The following is an 18,367-nucleotide window of genomic DNA, read 5'->3' as shown; positions in this document are numbered from 1 at the left end:
CAAATATTGACCATATCCCTCATCTGTGGCCACTATTGCTAATGCAGAATATGCACCCTTCCCATCATCTGCACCTCACACACACACACATTAAATGCTAGGGAGAAAATAAAAATGGTGATGTACCCAAGAATAATGAGTCTGACTATATTTTGATTGTTTGACTATATATTTGTTTGACCACTGACAGCTTTCAGGCCCCAGCCTTTCCCCATTCCTTTGGCCCCGCTTGTGGACAGGCTTATTTTTCTTTAAAAAAGTCATCAGTAAACCTTGTGGGAGCCTTTTCCTAGCCCCACACCCTAATCACAAGAAAACTCAAAGACACCACTCTCTTCACTCAAGTCAAATGGACCTGCCCTGGGTGCCTGCCCTGCCCTCCTCAGAAAGCCACCTAATATGAGGACAAATTTTTCATACTCTCCTGGTGCATGGACAGTTATCAGTTTTGACATCCAAACCAATTCTGGGGGAAGGGGATGGATCCCACCCTCAATGAGGCGACTGCAGGATGGTGGGTAATACTGCAGGTACATTAACCTGCGGAGCCTCAGAGGCAATGGCACTGAGGCTGACACCTGAAGCAGAAGGAGCTGGACTCCCGTCCTGGGCAGTGAGAAAGAAGCAGATCCCAGGCAGAGGTAATGGCAAGTGCAGAGGCAAAGGAGCAAGGGCCAGCTGCTGTGGTGAGGAACACCCATAAGGCCAGGTGGCAGAGCACAGCTGGCACGGGGAGAGCCGGGTGCCGGGCAGGACTCTGCTCCTGTGAAGCACTGGAGGTTGCAGCAAGGAGCTTGGGCCTTACTCTGAACCTAGAGGAGGCATTGTCTCTCAAACCTATACCACACATGCACATGAAGGCTTCTGTGAAAACAGTTTTATTTCACCAGGCTATTTCTTTCATAATTCCAGGCCAAATATGCTTTCATTTTCCCTTCTATTATTGTAGGTACCTGGCTGTACAGAAGTGAAAGTGACAAGATCCTGGTGCAGTCGGTCTGCATACAGATCAGAGGGCAGATTCTGCAAAAGCTGGGTCTGGTCACTGCACATTTACTCCTCTCTTGGCTCATTCACAGTCTGGCTGCAGCATTTTACTGGGGAATTGTCCTATTGTATCATTAAAATTGTTAATACCCACTCCTTTTTTTCCTCCTTGAAAAAGAAAATGACATGTAAGATCCAAGGAGTGTTATGAACATTCATAAAGTGAAATATTTTTGTTGAGTTTTGTGAAAGAAATTCATCAGTTGCACACTGTGACCATCAACCATGGGGTTCTCAGTTTTACTTCTGGCATCTGATGCTCAGTTCAGTAGGACTCCATGTGATGTAGTAGTGACACCTTACCCTCTTATTCCCCCTATATTTAGTCTTTACCTAATTCCATAGCAAACCTGAGATTTTCAGGCAGTTTATAGAACTCAAATTGCACTTTAAAATGCAAATTAAAGTGTTTGAAATTTTTTAACAGAAGATGGTAAATAATGGAGATAATTATATATATGAACATGTTATATACAATATATAAAATTCTTACTATTTCCCTGTGAAATAGAAAAATTATCTATATTAACCAATTGGAAAAATAGATTGGATGCAAAAAACCTGTGTGCTGATTGCTGTCAATCTGATGCAGCCCAAAATTTTCCTCACAGGATCCAATGAGTCCTCTTTCTGTATTAGTTTTCAAAGACGTTTCTAGCACAAGAGCACAGGTACTAGCAGTCTGACCCATCTCTGCCTTTTTTTCAGGCATGTGGTACGAAGCAGCAGAGTTAATATGGGCCTCAATCATTGGATATTTAACACTGCCTCAGCCAGATAAAAAGGTTGTATGTCTACTGCTTGTTTTCTCCTTTCTTGTATTTGTCTTTAGATGATTATCACTTATGGCACAATTCAGTTTATCATTTATCAATTTTGTTGGTCCATTTTTTTATTGATTCTACAAGGACACAGGACCAGGGACATTCGGTAACTTCTCTTTCTCTGTCCTCACTCACAGCTAGACTCCTGGCTTATATTTAGTGTTCCCATACTTATTTGTAAATATCTATTGATATATTTGTATCCAGATGCATTCATCTGTCTCTTTTATTATATATTTCTTATATAAATATAGTAAAGACTATATTTAGAGTCTTTACCTAATTCCATAGCAAAGCTGAGATGGCTAAGTTGCTGTTATGTAAAATCATTTTCTTTTCATTAAGTGGGTGAAGACTTCAATTCATTGTTTATGTAGCATCTTTATTTAAGAAATTGAGAGGCAAGATCTGCTTTCCCACTTGCTGTTTTTCATGCTCTGTAACTCTGTGGGAATGTTCTCCTCATTAACTGAAGCACTGCTGCCCGGGTCAACTCTTCAGGCCCCACAGTGTGGACAAGTTAGTGTGGATAACCCAGCTGGGCTTACACTAGGCCCATGTCCCTGGGTTGTGATGCTCTTTCAAGCCCTGTGGAATCCAGTTTAGTATTTCCAGGGTCATAATAACAATAATAATAATAATAAGTAGTGTTTCACAAGGAGGGCTATTCATTGCCTTTAGGCCTTGAGATGAGAACAGTAATTGACTGTGAATTCCTAACCTGTGTTTTGTTTGAATTTTCCTCATAGGGAATTGCTTCGTCGCTAGGTATACTGGCAGACATCTTTGTTTCCATGAGCAAGAAAGATTATGAGAAGTTTAAACAGAATCTGCAAGTGAACTTGGTAATTATCACTGTCAAAACCACGGTGCAGAATGGCATCGCCCTGCACCCCAAAACATGTTATTCTTGGAGCTTGGTTAGTCAATCTTGTTCTCTCCAAGAGGCAGAGAGCACAGTGTCTCCCTCTTTGAGTGATGCAGAAAAATCTGGGGATAGTTCCTCTGGTATTCTGTTTGGCTTTTTTACCCCAGCACCTCACATAGTACCAGATATGCAGAGGGTACTAAGGAAAATGACTGGTGAGTGAAGGAATGATGACCATCAAAAGTGAGAAGTGTTGTGAACCCCATTGACTTCCTTTCAAATTAACACAAAGTTTAATTTCCACAGGGAAAAGTAACAGGGAAATAATTTTAAAACTTTAATTATCATCTGCTCAAAAGAGAGTATCAATCATTTGTCCAGACTCTTAATAATAATGATTACCAATATTTATATTAAAGCAAAAAGCATGTGTATGTATGTATATGAGCTACATAAAACCCTGTGCAGTAGGTAGAGCAAAATTCATCATGCCCAGTGTAAGGGAAAATAACCTGAGGTCTAGAGAAATTAAGTGACCTCTGTAGTTTGCACACCCAATAAGAAAGAGAGGTGGGAGCAGAACCCAGGTCCCTGACTCATCCAGAACATTAACACAGACATTGAACTGAAATCCTGCACTGCACTGAAATTGAGATTTTCTAAATGGTGTCATCAATATTGCCGTTTTTATTAACTACCAAAATGACAGTAGTAACTGCACTCAGTTCTAATCAGGGCAGCGTAAGAACAAGCACAGCCTGAGGTGAACAATCTGAATCTTAGCAACATGCTGCTTTCGCTTCAGACCAAAACACAGGAAAAGGGTCATGTCCCTTGTTCAGTAAAGTTGTCTCTGATGACTGCTTAAGACTGCAAACTGCCTTCCCAACCTGGACCTCCTTAACACCTTCCCCATTTTATTTTTCTCTGGAGCACTTAATCACCATCTCCAATATTACGCATGTTACTTATTTTGTGTATTGACTTATCCCCTCCCTGCAATAGAAAGTAAGCTCATTGCAGGTTCACTGTCTTCTGTCTCCTTCATGTTTAGAACAGTGCCTACAATGCCAGACACATGGAGATATTCAATACACATTTCTAGAATGAATGAATGAATCTTAATCGCTGTGAAATCATACATTAACAGGCTCTTTGCCAAGAACACTGCAGATTTCTAGAATGAATGAATGAATCTTAATCGCTGTGAAATCATACATTAACAGGCTCTTTGCCAAGAACACTGCAGAAATAATTAGTTATTCTCGCTGCAGAATGTGTAGAGTTCTTGTGAACAAAAATCCACCTGGTCCTCCAAAGAAACTTGCCTGCACTATTCTGCAGAAGCAGGCATCGTGAATTTTTGCCCTTATTAGGCCCTCTCTGGGCTGGAGGTGGGAGATAGATGGTGTATGGGTGCTGCAGGAAAGGACAGTCAATGCCCTGGGGTCTTACAACCCACTGACTCTTTCTTGGCACTGTTCTGAAATGGTTGTGATGAGGGGCAGGACATCCCTCAGAATCCTGAAAGAAAAACAAAGGAATTTCAAAGCCTGTCTTTTGCTAATGTGCAAATAATTGTTGCCACCACACTTGGCCTCTTGTCTTCTCACAGGGCTCGCCAAAGGAGTTTGAGCACCATTTGCTGTCAGCCGCAGAAGCATGCAAGCTGGCAGCTGCCTTGAGTCCCTACACGCCCCTCTACGTGCTCACAGCTATGGTAAACAGAGTGCAGCCTCTCACCGTCCTCGTCCCCAGTGGTGGCTGGAGCCAGTGGGAGGGAAAGGCCTAATTTTAAAGGAGGCTTTGTGCACATCATTAGATAATTGTAATCAGACTTTATGTATGGAAAATTTTTATAAAAGTGGTGACATCTGGGTGGGAGCTATGTAATTCAGCCAAAGGATCTGATGTTGTCTGCTCTAGAACAATGAGTCCCAAGCACATCAGACTTACCCAGGGAAACTTTTCAGAATACATATTCCTGAATTCTACCCTAGAGCCACTGTGGAAATTAGTGGGATCAGTACCCTGAAATCTTTCACTTTGAAATACTGCCCAGTCATTCAAATGCTTGGAGGGGTTTGGAAGCCACTACTGTATTGATTTGACTATTTTTAAATAAAGGATAGTTTATGTAGAGCAAACTTATTTGCATAGAGAAAATTATTAGGTCCACATGCTGTATACAGCCTCTGTTTGCTAAGATTGACAGCAACAACATTAACAAATCTACCATTTTGGATCAAAAAGTATCAGGGACATAATAGGGTAGTAGTTACAGCTGATTCCTTATCCCTTTATGCCAACCAATCACATACATTCCAGGCCCTCCTTTTGATTCACTGAAAAGAATCTCAAGTCCTTGACTCAATATTTCATTGTGTATTTTTCTTAGACGATCCATGGCCCATGTTTTATTTCCCTATAATATTTGTAATGACTGTCCTCTAGGATGAAGATTTTCCTGGTTTACTTCTGATTTCAAATTCAATGTCTGATTTTGTACTTTGCATTTTCTTCAGAATATCCGAGGCACATGCTTGTTGTCATATGGTAGTTCTAATGACTGTCCTCTGGAGATGAAGACTTCCTATCTATATGAAGCCAAACAGGCCTTTGAAATTGGCCTTCTCACTAAGAGAGATGAGAAACCAGTTACTGGAAAACAGGAGCTTCACAGTTTCCTCAAAGCTGCCTTCGGTCTCACCACAGTACACCAAAGACTCTGTGGGGAGATAGGGATGGTCCATGAAGCAAGTCAGCTCTGCAGGGAAGCTATGGGAAAGCTGTATATTTTCAGTACGTCCTCCAAAAGTCAGGAGAGGAAAACTCTGTCTCAAGAAATCATGTCTATTATCACCCAGGTGAAGGATCATTTCCAAGTTCAAAGCTTCTCAAATTTAGATGACAAGTCTTACGTTCCAGAGGATTTCAAATGTAATTTGGATGAACTCATTTTGCATGAGCAAATGGATTTCCAAAAAATCCTTGAAACCTATTCTCAGCATCATACTTCAGTGTGTGAAGTATTTGAAAGCACTTGTGGAAACAACAAAAATAAACAGGAAGATACAAAAACAAGAGTCTGTATCACTGCTCTAAAAACAGAAACAAAAGCCATAGATACTGTGAGTACTACCGAGGACAAACCACATTTTCAAAGAGACACAGTAACCTCCTCCTCCCAAAAGGCTAAGAATGGTCAGGAGAAACTCAAAGGAGTAGGAAGGAGAAACTGGATTCATTCGGATGCATTTCGGGTCTCTTTTGATCAAGGTGTGGAGACTGAGACGGAGTCACCAGACCACAGCAACAGTCAAGAAGATGTTTGGAACAAGTCTCTGAGTGACAGCCAGACCTCCAGTTCCTGGAGCAAGTTATCAGGGTTTAGTTCTTCCACAAGCTGGGAAGACTTGAAGTTTGATGTTGATGATAGGCCAACCAGAAAAGAACATAGCAAAGAAGAACATGTTCTGGACACTCAGTGTTCCACTGCCCTGTCTGAAGAGCTGGGGCCCACTGGGAAAAACAGATCTATACATTCTTTGTCTTCAGAACTTTATGATCTCTCTGTCCAGGTATCGAAGGATGATGATTTAGAGTCTTCTCAAAGTCAACTGCACAAGCACATGCCCTTGACAACCTTCCCTCCTCATAACACAACAGGCACTTTCTTGACCTCTGGTGCAAGGTGGTTAGAAGGATCTCCAGAAGGTTTGCAGGAAGTCAGAAATATGGGCTCCAGAAACACTTTTGCTCATTCCAGATCTTCACTTGGCTCTGCTTCTTGGTCTTTGTCTGATTCTGGTTGGACCAAGATCATGGCCACATATCCTTCAGTCCAAGGAGAGGAAACCTTTGAAATCATTGATGGGTTTCCAGAAATCAACTATAATGCCAAAGACAGGCATAGAGAAGAGAAGGAAGAAGAAATCAAAAGAGTTACAGGCCTGATACCAAAATATAGTTCCTCCTGGGTTGACCCAGAAGAAGAAACAGCAGAAGGAACAGAGGATATGCCCTTAGACTCTCCCATAGTCATGGACGATTCTCTGGGGAAAAGTTCCGTGATGACATGTAGCTCTTTCACTCCTCACTGGCCTCTTCGAAATCCTGACTCAGGAAAAAGCAGTGGCTCTGTCAAAGAGCAGGGCATTGACCACGACGCCTCCACAGTGGATGAAGAGGGTCCACTGCCCGGCAGCTCGGACATTTACCCGGCAAGTAAACATGATCAGGGGTCTGACACCCCCAGCTCCTCTGTACACAGTAACATTCCCTTCCCTGTCCTCAAGGAGGACTGTGCTACCACAGAAGAGGGAAATTATCCTGGAAACTTACTGAACTGCAGCCAGAACTCCAGCTCGTCCTCCATGTGGTGGTTGGAATCACCTGCATTTTCCAGGGGTTCTTCTGAAGGGGACAGCCCGTCGTCCTTTCTGAATTCCAGTGGAAGCTCTTTTGTTTCATTGCTTGGAATGACGAGGCAAGAGATCCTTGAGGCTCGCACCCTGCAGCCTGATGACTTTGAAAAACTCTTGGCAGGAGTGAGGCATGATTGGCTGTTCCAGAGACTGCAGAACACGGGAGTTTTTAAGCCCAGTCAACTCCACCGAGTATACAGTAAGTACAACTTTTTCAGTAGGTACAGCCTCAGGAAATATCTACGTACGTTTGGGGCCATCCAAAAAGTTTGTGTAGATCACTTAAGGTTCATGAAGGACATAGAGTCCTATGAAGCCTTGTGAGAACACAAGAAATGGGTACTTCAGGACCCTTCCTCACTCCTTATATGCTGGATGCTAACAGTTGTAAAAAGTAGAGACTTACTCAGGCCACCTCATATATTAAGGTTTGCTATAAAGACACACAAGGCAGTGAGAGAGACAGAAATCTTAGAGGACTCATCAACAGTCATCAGTCAGGGTTTAAAACAGCTCTGGATGCCATATCCACTCAGCATCTATCTTCTCCATTGATTCTCATTACCAACCAGGTGATTTCTCTCTATTTTTCCTCATTCAAATTCTAGGGAGACAGAGTTTCTCCTAGTTAAACATTATCCCTCCAGTGGGCAGAGATTTTTATAACCTGTCCACTTACGAAGTTTCTTGCCAGCCATGGACTGAACAGGTGTCCCCTACTGTTACCATCAGGAAGTACTTCCTGCTTAAGGGTCAACCTAAGGTCACCTCCTATAGCAAGGAGACTGGGTTGGGGCCACCCAGTACTCTGTGTCTAAAGAGCTTAGAAGTGGTGGAGGAGCTGGGAAGAAGACAAAAGCCCTGAGGCTCATATCATAATGCCCTCCAAGACTCTGAAGAATTATTTGAATGAGAAAAAAACTATTGTGATGTGCAGTTCAGAAGAAACAAACTATGTGAATTGCTAAACACTGGATACTAAACTAGTGGTTCTCAGCCTTAGCACCACCTGAGAATCCCATGGATGGCTTTTAAACCTTCTGATGCCTCATCTCAGAGATTCCGTTCTGATGGGTCTGGGCTATGGATTCAGGCATCAGTAGTTTTTAAGAGCTCTCCAGGGAGTTCACATAAAGCCAACGCTGAAAACTTCAGCTTCAAAGTATTCCAATGTTTTGCCTGCCACCTTTAAGTTAGACTACAATATGGATCAGATTGTTCCCAAAAAAAGCAAAAATTATCTTCTAGTAGGGTTTCCCTGTGCACTGTGAGATTCTGCAGGTTTGGAATCACATTTCTTCTTTAGGTAGCTACTTCATTGTCATGTGAATGTGTCCGTGATGGATGAAAAACCACATTGGAGGAAGCAAGGCCCAAATACATACATTTTCTCCATTCTTCTTCCCTCAAGCCGCTCCCTTCCTACCTGTGGGCAAGCAGCTCACCTTCCATCTCATCCCAGCTTCTCTGGTGGAGTGGCCCAACCCCAGTCACCATTCCCCAACCCCCAGTCATCTCTGCCCCCATCCCAGACCTGTGAGTTATCTTACTTTACGTATTTTCTCCTCTGGGTCTCCCTTTCACATATCCATAATCACCACCTAGACACAAGAGGTCCTTGTTCACCTCTTTTTTTTTAATGGCCATAATTATTTTTTTAATAATAAGAAAATAGCAAGTACTGGGGAGAAAGTGGAGAAATTGGAACTCTCATACATTGCTAGTGGGAATGTAAAAATGGCACAGCCGCTGTGGAAAACAGGCAGTTCCTCAAAAAGTTAAACATAGAAGTATAACATAATCCAGCAACTCCACTCCTTGGTCTGCATCCAAAAGAATTGAGAGCAAGTGTTCAAATAAAAACTTGTACATGAATGTTCATAGCAGCCCTATTCATAATAGCTAAAAACTGAAAACAACTTAGATGTCTATCAGTCAACAAAGGGATAAACAACATGTGGTGCCTCCATACAATGGAATGTAATTTGACAAGAATGAGGTACTGATATAGGTGACAACACAAGTACTTGTTCACATCTTTTTAACTTGGACCCCAAATTGTCACATTTTCCCCTCAGAGTTCATATTGGTCTTTTCCTCAAAGTGATACTTCCTGGCTAGCACTTCTGCTTCTTTCTTTAGGGATGGAGAGAGTCCTTACTTTTCCCTCTTATCTTTTCCTTTGTCAATTGAATTTGCATCTTTGTTGCTCTATTCTTAAGTAATTCCTGGATTTCCCCAATTTAAAGCAAGTAAGAGAAATTAGAGTGAACTTTAATATGTAATCAGGATCCTCAGGGGCAAAATTATTTATTTTTAGCTATGTGATCTGGTACAAGTAGCAGAATGTTATCTGGGCCACCCAGAACATTAGAAGGTCCAACCATGTATCACTTATTAGCCCAAGATGGTCTCTTGCGTTTTGCTGTTTAAAAAGCCCTTTATTCTCTATCCTTACAGGACAGAAACTCTTGCCATTATGTGAATCTTCATTATATTTGTAAAGCTTTACTTTTGTATTGTACTTCACTAACTTTTTAGAAGGAGCCACAGAAGAGGTTGAAATTTGAGAAGATGTGTTAAGAAGTTGAAGATTTCAGATGATCTGGATTATGACCTGTGTCACTTCAACTTTAGTTACAAATTGTAATATCCTTTTGCAACTAAAATCTATTTTCATCTCATCTTTTTTTCCAGATGCTCTTTCGTTAAAATATTCTAAGAAATCCGAACTGTGGACAGCCCAGGAAACGACTGCGTATTTGGGGGACTACCTGAATGTGAAGAAGAAAGGCAGACAAAGAAATGCTTTTTGGGTTCATCATCTTCATCAAGAAGAAATTCTGGGGAGGTATGGCTTTTAAACATCTATATTACTAACATAACATGGGCTTATTTTGCATTTCAATTAATTAGTCATTTATGCGATTTTGAAAGGGCTCAAAAAGTTTACCAAAATATGTATTTTCAGATTTCTGCTCCTTCCTCCTCCTCATTCATTAATAACAGGTACCCCATATTGACCAGCATTATGTCAGCCATTTCACATTGATACACACGATCTCAAACCCATTATTCCCTTTGTACAGATAAGAAAAATGGCGTTTCTGGCCATATGGCAGGACAGAGCACCTTAAACACTCTCAGTAACAGTGTTGGCAAAAAGTCTAGTTAGACTAGGAAAGAAAGCACACTTTTAAGTAAATAAATAAGCCTGCAAAAAAAAAAGGGGGCAGGAAAATCCTCTAAGGCCCTGGTTGAAGCTTATCCAGAGATACAAAAGAATACTGACCCCCAAAGACACCCCCCGTAAAACTTTTAGACAGGAGTTGAATGAGGGAGCAGCTAGTGACAAAAGTCACACATGGAAGGGATTGAGTTTAGAGACCACCTATATAGAGCAGGTTCTGAAGAGTGGCTCCATCCTCAAGGAAAAAATTATCTTTAAAAAATGCCATCCCATTGAGACAAATGCCTGGAAAAATTTTTGTTTGACCTTGGTTCTTGATGACAACTCTAAGCAAAAACTCACATGCAAAATTAGTGCCTATAGACCATCCTCACTGGGTTTGAGGTATAATTTCACACCACTTGTGTATTTAAAAAGACCTGTAAGCCAAGAATTTTAATTTAAAGTAAACCCTGTTCCCTACCCAAATCTAAATGTAAGAAATAGATAAGAAGAGAGGGAGGAAAGAAAGAGGAAATTGGGTGAATATTACGTAGTAGAAGTACATTTCTTGAAGACGTTGTTGATGATAGCAATAATAACAGTAAACATGTAAATATACTTGCTATGTGCCAAGCCCTGTTTCCAGATGCTCTTTCGTTAAAATATTCTAAGAAATCCGAACTGTGGACAGCCCAGTTCACAAATTAAATTATATACTAATTTAATTGATCCTCACAAAACCTCATGAGGCAGATATTATTTTTGTTTGTTTGTTTTATTGAAGTATCATTGATATACAATCTTCTGTTGGTTTCAGTTGTACAATACAGTGGTTCAACAGTAACCCACATTATCAAATCCTCACCCCTTCTAATGCAGTTAATATCTATCAACATAGAAAGATGTTACAGAATCATTGACTCTATTCTCCATGCTGTACTACAGTGCCCATGAAAAACTTTTATTGTGATTGAGAATTCTTGTGCCCCTTTATCTGCCTCCCCTTCTCCCCCAGCCCTTCCCACTAGTCACTTCTCAGATTTTATCATCATCCTCATTTTACAGACAAGGGAACTGAGGCACAGAGATGTTAAGAAACTTGCCCCAAATCACACAGCCAACTGGTAGAGCCAGGTGTTATGGGTAAAATGAGTTTCTTACCATCTCTCTGCCTGCCCCTCAAATTCAGTGTTGAAGTTCTACGTCCCAGTACCTCAGACTGTGATCTTCCTTGGAAATAGTCATTGGAAATATAATTAATTAACCTAAGATGAGGCCAAACGTATCTGGAGATAGACATGCACACAGGGAGAAAACATGAAAATTGTAGTTACGCTGCCACAAGGCAGGAACTACCAGAAGCCAAGCGAGAGGCCTGGAAAACCTCCTTCCCCGCTGCCTTCAGGAGGAGCAAGGCCCTGCTGACACCCTGACCTCAGACGTCCAGCTCCCAGAAGCGTGAGAGAATCAGTTCTGGGGTTTGAGCCCCCTTGTTCACGGTACTTTGTTACAGCAGCCCAAAGAAACTAATTTAAGAGGATCTGAGTTGGGAAATAAAAGAGAGAATAAGAGACATGGAAGATGGAGTGATCAGAAAAAAGATAACAGAGCAAATAGAAAATAATTATTATTTGAATAGATAAGTTCTGATAATTTTCCAGAATTGGTAAAATACATTAATTTTTAAATAAATCTCAGTGAATCCCAAATAGAATAGAAAGGGAAGGAGGGAAGAAACGGAAGGAAGGAAGGAAGGAAGGAGGGAGGGAGGGAGGGAGGGAGGGAGGGAGGGAGAAAATAAATCATAAATTCACATCTAGGTATGTTGTTGTCAAACCTCACAACACCAGGAAACAATCTTAAGAGCAACCAAAGAAACAAGCGAGTTTGCTGATAATCTTTGCTAAAGAAAAACGATCCAAACAAAATGACAGAAGATGCTAGAAGGAATGGGCCTCTGTCCCCAGACTGATCTTGAACCTGGGGCTGGAGGTCCTCTGGCAGCACGTTCAGGAAATGCTCTAGTCCCAGCAACCACAGGGCTTGTTCACAGTTCCCAACTGGTTCCAATCCTCTGCAGGCCCCAAAGTCTCCAGAAATGCTTGAATCATTTACAACTGCTCCTCTGCAAGCTGCTTTTTAATGTGTGTCATCTCCTCCTCTGCAGCCTCCACTGTCAGATATCTTCTGATCCCCCAGGAATTTGAATCACCAAAACTGCAGCTGACTTGGATTCCATTATTATATTGGACTTAGAAATTTCTGGAGAGAATTTTCTCTCATTGAGACTGACGATTCATTTGGTGTTTTGGAAGTCACCTGACCCATGTGAATTACTCATAAATTCACAGCAACCTACAGCAAATAGAAGCTACAATAAAGTATAGTACTTATTATTTCCCTCCATTCAACACTTAGTCGTTTACTGCTTTGTATTCTTCCATACCCAGCTATGCAAAAGCCTTCAGAATATACAAATCACGTCTCACACATTGTTCAAAACACTCAGGACAACACTCAGGACTCGCCCAGTGTTGTGCATGTAATAGGTGATGATGGAAAACTAGTATTTGTAGAGATGAAGTAATCACAAAAGGCAAAAATTAGAGGAGGGCTTCAGATTGATTAACTGACTTGTATAAAGCCATGCTGCAGGGAGTGAAAGATCTGGCTTCAGAGTCTGTACACTTTCTGCTACCCATGTTGGCTCCCTTGCCTTACCAAAGAAGTTTGACAAACTGCTATATGAATTGGACAAGTTCTCTTTTTAATCAATATGGTCCTGAGTCAGTGTATTTGGGTTCTCCAGAAAGACAGACCCAACAGGATATATATACATATAGACAGAGACTTAGTACCAAGAACTGGCTCACATGATTATGGACTGACAAGTCTCAAGATCTGCAAGTGGCAAGCTGGAGGTCCAGGAGGGCTGATGGTGTAGTTCCAGTCCAAAGGCCAGCAGGCCCGGGACCCAGAAAGAGCTGATGTTTCAGTTCAAGTCCAAAGGCAGGAAAAGACCAATGTCCCCGCTAAAGGCAGTCAGTCAAGAGGAATTCTCTCTTACTTGGGGAAAAGGTCTTTTTTCAAGTAAGAAGGTCTTTTTTTCCTATTTGGTCTTTCAACTGATTGGATGAGGTTCATTCACATTAGAGAGCTTAATCTGCTTTACTCAGTCTACTGGTTTAAAATCAAAAGCAACTTCACAGAACACCCAGAATAATATTTGACCAAACTATCTGAGCATCCTGTGGCCAAATCAAAATGACACATAAAATTTACCATCACGGTCAGCTAACATGAACTGTGTTCCATTTTTCAGGTGGTTCATACAAAATTATTTGAGTCTGAGCTAAGTCAAAATAATTAATATTGATTATCTGAAACAGAGAAAGAGAAACATTTGTCAAGCATTTTTGAATTTTTGTTTTGATCTCCACTCTCTTAACTCTATAGTAAATCACTTTTGCGTCTCCTTGTGTGGCTTTTCTCCTTTCATAGATATGTTGGGAAAGAATATAAGGAGCAGAAGGGGCTCTTGCACCACTTCATCGATGTAGAGAGGCAAATGACAGCCCAACACTATGTGACAGAATTTAACAAGAGACTTTATGAACAAAAGATTCCAACACAGATATTCTACATCCCATCCACAATATTACTGGTAAGATTACAGAAAGCAAGTGTTTGATTAAACAGGCCTATATATATATTAGGTTAGATTTCTATTACCAACCTATCTTCCATACACTGCCACCATCATTCTGGTAAAATCCAGTGAACTCCAGGTTCCTTCATCTACTTCATCAGCTTCATGTACTTAGAAAGATATGTGAGAAATATGATGCTCTGTACCCTGAATGCATCATTTGGATCTTCTGAGTCACTCTGTTGATTCTAGTACCTGGTCCCACATGGTCAAGTTAGCATTTTTAGTATACTTTCTCTTTGTATTGTTTATAGTTTCAAAGAGAGAGAAAGGACCTAGGGATCATGTCTGGTGCAATTTAACCCCTCAACGTGATGCATAAATTCCCTGTTCTGCATCTGTTGGTCCCCACCCCTTGTAACCAACTGATTACTAAGCCATAGCTTAAACACCTTCAGTAAGAAAAAATAATTATTACCTTTCTACTTTCAAATAACTCTAATTGTTAGGAGGTTCTTAGCTTTTTGCCCAAATCTGTCTTCCTCTTATTTCTACCTATGGATTACAGCTCTGATTTCTGGGACCATTGAGACCAATCGTGTTCCTTAAAGATATGTCTTTAAATATATAAAGACAACCATCTCCACTGACTTTTCTCTGCCTGCTTCCCAAATATGTTAGATCTTAAGTTTGTTTGTTTGTTTTTTTCTACTTTGGCAGAGACGAATTTAGACCCATATTTTATTTTAGGCCCATATTTGTAATAATAGCTATCATCCATTTTGCACTTTCTTTATAGTCAAGCAGCACTATGCCAGTCATTTAACAAACATTAACTCTAACCCTTGAAACAATTCCACAAAGTAGATCACATACAGAAATGCTGGAGCTGATATTCCATAATCTCTATGCATGATCTATCTACATGCCCTGACAAGCTAGCCCTCTAAGATAGGTCACTCAATGGCCTAATTTTTATGTGAGCATTTTAATAAAAGAATAATAATAAGTTTTAGATGCTATGAAACTCCACATACAATCTTAAGCACTTTACATGCATTTTCGCATATAATTCTTTTAACAATTCTATAAGGTAGCTATTATTATGCCTACTTTACAAATGAGGAAACCAAAATAGAGAAGTAACAAAGCTTCTAAGGGGCAAAGCCTAGGTTCAAAGTGAAATCTACCTGCCCCCAAAGCACATGGCCTTCACCATTATGTTATAATGCCCCCTGTTTCTATTTTTCAGATTTTGGAGGGCAAGACAATAAAGGGATGTGTCAGTGTGGAACCTTACATGCTGGGAGAATTTGTAAAATTATCAAATAACAAGAAAGTGGTGAAAACAGAATACAAAGCCACAGACTACGGCTTGGCTTATGGCCATTTTTCTTATGAATTTTCTAATCATAGAGATGTTGTGGTCGATTTACAAGGTATGTAAAACTGGAAATTAGTTTTTACTTTTAGTATTATTTAAATGTAAATGTGAGATTTTGTAAATAGCTCAAACAATCATTATTTCATAAATTGTTCTATGCATAGGCTACTATTTGGAATTTATCAATTTTACTCTATGTAGCAAATGATGCCCATAAAAGATGTCTGAAGCTTCTACAAGTGTTTAAGATGTCACATATTCAGTGAGATGATCTGGTTTGCATTCTGTTGTATTTAATTCTAGAGCACATCTGTAATTGTTCATTTTATTTAGCTCAAGTGGATTTGAGTGATGTAGGTTTCTTAATATTGCATATTTCAATGTGTGAAAAATTTTCCACTCTTTTCTCCAGCCCTTTACCATCACAGTAAGTGTGATACTGGATGTCATAATTGGGATCATTATAGAACAGAAAATTATGTATACTTGAACCTGACTTCTTTAAAATATCTGCATTAATATTGTTTTAATTTTGTTTCAGTTCATAAGGTGTTTTATTTATTATAGTTATAGCCAATACGCTACACTTTATTTAAATGATAAATGAGATTTCTTATAATTATTTCTGCTAATGATTCTCTGACCATCCTCCAGGATCCTCTCTACTCCACTTCCATAGCATTTATCATCACTCTCTGTCATATTATATATTTTACTTACCTGTACTGTTTATTAACCTGTCCCACTTCACCAGAATGTTAGCTCAATTAGTACAGAGATTTTGATGAACTTTTTCATGGTTGTATCCCCAGTGCCCAGTGTCTTGTATACTAATCAATAAATATTTGTAAAATGAACAGGTAAATATATGAATTAATATGGGAGGCACTGAAGAAACTTCTGAATCATGGAAGACATATTTAATATTATGATTTTAGTCATTATACTAAATATATCCCATTGCTCTTTGATTCCTAGAAAATTACATATGTCATATTTGACAATTCTAATTACCCAATATTCAATCCTCCTTAAAACAGTACTTGGAATATGCAACACCAAATCCCTTAGCAGAAATTTATTAAATATAAACCAGAAGATGACCACACTTTTAAGGTATCTCTTTAAGTATATACTTTTTTTTTTTTCCCTGAAACACTTTACTGGCTTTTATAGAGGATTTAATTCTCGAACATATTTATTTCTCTTTTAGGTTGGGTGACTGGTAATGGAAAAGGGGTCATATACCTAACTGATCCCCAGATTCACTCTGTTGATCAGAAAGATGTCCCTACCAATTTCGGAAAGAGAGGAATTTTTTACTTCTTTAATAGCCAGCATGTGGAATGTAATGAAATATGCCATCGTCTTTCTTTGACAAGACCTTCAGCTGAGAAACTAAAAGAGTCATAGACTACCAGGAGTGGTTTTGCGGTAGCCTTAGTGCTGCTCAATGTCAGGATCTCATGCCTTCCAGGTGGCACCGCCTGGTCCCCTTGGGCTTAGGTGGGGCCATAGGACTGGTTCTGGCCCATGACGTGTGAGAGGAACTGATGAGTACCAATTTCAGGCTCATGTTTAGTTGCCGGTGCAGGGCCCTACAGAGTCTCTTTCCCTCTGCCAGAATGACCCAGGAAACATCCGGTGATCTCCCCTTACCAGCGTGAGTCCTGCAGTGAGGGCAACATGGAGAAAAGCCCCCACTGACCCATGATGGACACAAAGCACAGATGAGAAGAAACTTTTGTGGTTTAAGCCATTGAGAATTTGGAGCTTTTTGTACTATCAAAACCAATAGTATTGGTGTTTTTCTTATTGATTTAGAAGTTCCTTATATATATTAAAGAATTCAGGACTTTGTGATATGAGTTCCAGTTTTTTTTTCTGTTGGTCCTTTGACATTTGACTTTGTATGAAACCATTTTTCCATGTAGAATTCGTTTCACATAATTGAATTATTTAATCATTTATGTCCTGTGTAGATCTCCCCTACTCTGGGTTTCTTTATTTTTAATTCTCTCATGTTTTCTTCTAGTGCATTTACATTTGTGACAGGCATGAGGGAGGAATTTTAAAACCACCACAGGCCACGCCTCGGACACACAGCTCCACTTCTTCACACAGGTTGAGGAGCAGCTCCTCCATGATCTTGCTGAAAGAAACTCACAGACAGGGTGATTGGTGAGATACTCCCTTACTACAGTTAGTCTTTGGAATTACAACTGGTTCTCACAGTTCCCTCCTCCACTATTTATTCTACATTTCTTTCCCCCTTAACTATCATCTCAGCAGGTCTTAGTAGCTTACCTGGTAGTGTAAGTCAGACCTACATCCATCAAGTTTTGGAATACTTGATTGTTATACCTTTCTCAGTTTGGGGTTACTGCCCATGTCTGTTCACAACTGCCATTGGGCAAGTGAGAACCACTCAGATCTGCTGTAGGGAGCGTAGTTGACTGATGCCCCACTTGCACCCCTCTGGATGCACCACTGTTCAAGATGAATCATGTTCCCCAGTGCTCTCAGCCAGTGACTAAGCAAGGCAGAGATACTAGGATCAGAAGACTTCTAACAAGTGACTGCACACAAAGGCCTCCCACCAGCCCGACCAAAACCTTCTTAAAACTCCGCTGCTGTCAGAGACTCCTCCTGCCCTGTCTGCCTGTGTTCGCCTTCTTCCTTCACAGGGGTCAGATCTCCACCGTGGTCTCCCTGAATACTCCTGTTCCATCCATTAGCCCTTTTCAGACCTTTCCCCAACAGATGATCTTCCTGGATCACTGGAGCTGTCTTGTGGGTGACTATGTCTATCTCTCCAGCCTAAGCTTAGTCTTGTGCCTTTTTCTACCGTCAGCATTTGCTTATTGTAGTGGCTGCTACAGTAGGCGCTTGTTCATTTTTGTTCAAATAATTGAATGAATGAGAAATGAACGAGACATTTGTGAAAATTCTATGCATTTTATATCCTCAGTAACTTCCTATTAGCTAACTACCTC

At 40.4% G+C, this 18,367-nt stretch overlaps 1 protein-coding gene across 14 annotated transcripts in view; it reads left to right on the top strand.

Moving 5' to 3' along the window:
- The window catches only part of ALPK1 (alpha kinase 1), a 121,946-nt gene extending 104,712 nt beyond the window's left edge, over nucleotides 1-17,234 (top strand). For 8 of the 14 annotated variants that reach the window (XM_073237164.1, XM_073237163.1, XM_073237162.1 and 5 more), the window contains 9 exons: nucleotides 950-1,036; nucleotides 1,756-1,832; nucleotides 2,621-2,716; nucleotides 4,355-4,459; nucleotides 5,265-7,365; nucleotides 9,864-10,017; nucleotides 13,840-14,002; nucleotides 15,240-15,426; nucleotides 16,585-17,234. In XM_073237164.1, the coding sequence (XP_073093265.1) occupies nucleotides 950-1,036; nucleotides 1,756-1,832; nucleotides 2,621-2,716; nucleotides 4,355-4,459; nucleotides 5,265-7,365; nucleotides 9,864-10,017; nucleotides 13,840-14,002; nucleotides 15,240-15,426; nucleotides 16,585-16,784 (3,170 nt within the window). In that variant the 3' untranslated portion in view covers nucleotides 16,785-17,234. The other 6 variants (XM_073237171.1, XM_073237169.1, XM_073237174.1 and 3 more) reach the window with 4 other exon arrangements.
- Nucleotides 17,235-18,367: the final 1,133 nt, after the last annotated feature.

The sequence above is a fragment of the Manis javanica genome, chromosome 5 (genome assembly GCF_040802235.1).
Source record: "Manis javanica isolate MJ-LG chromosome 5, MJ_LKY, whole genome shotgun sequence".
In the NCBI taxonomy this organism is placed as follows: Eukaryota; Metazoa; Chordata; class Mammalia; order Pholidota; family Manidae; genus Manis; species Manis javanica.
This window is presented reverse-complemented; position numbering and strand designations above follow the sequence as displayed.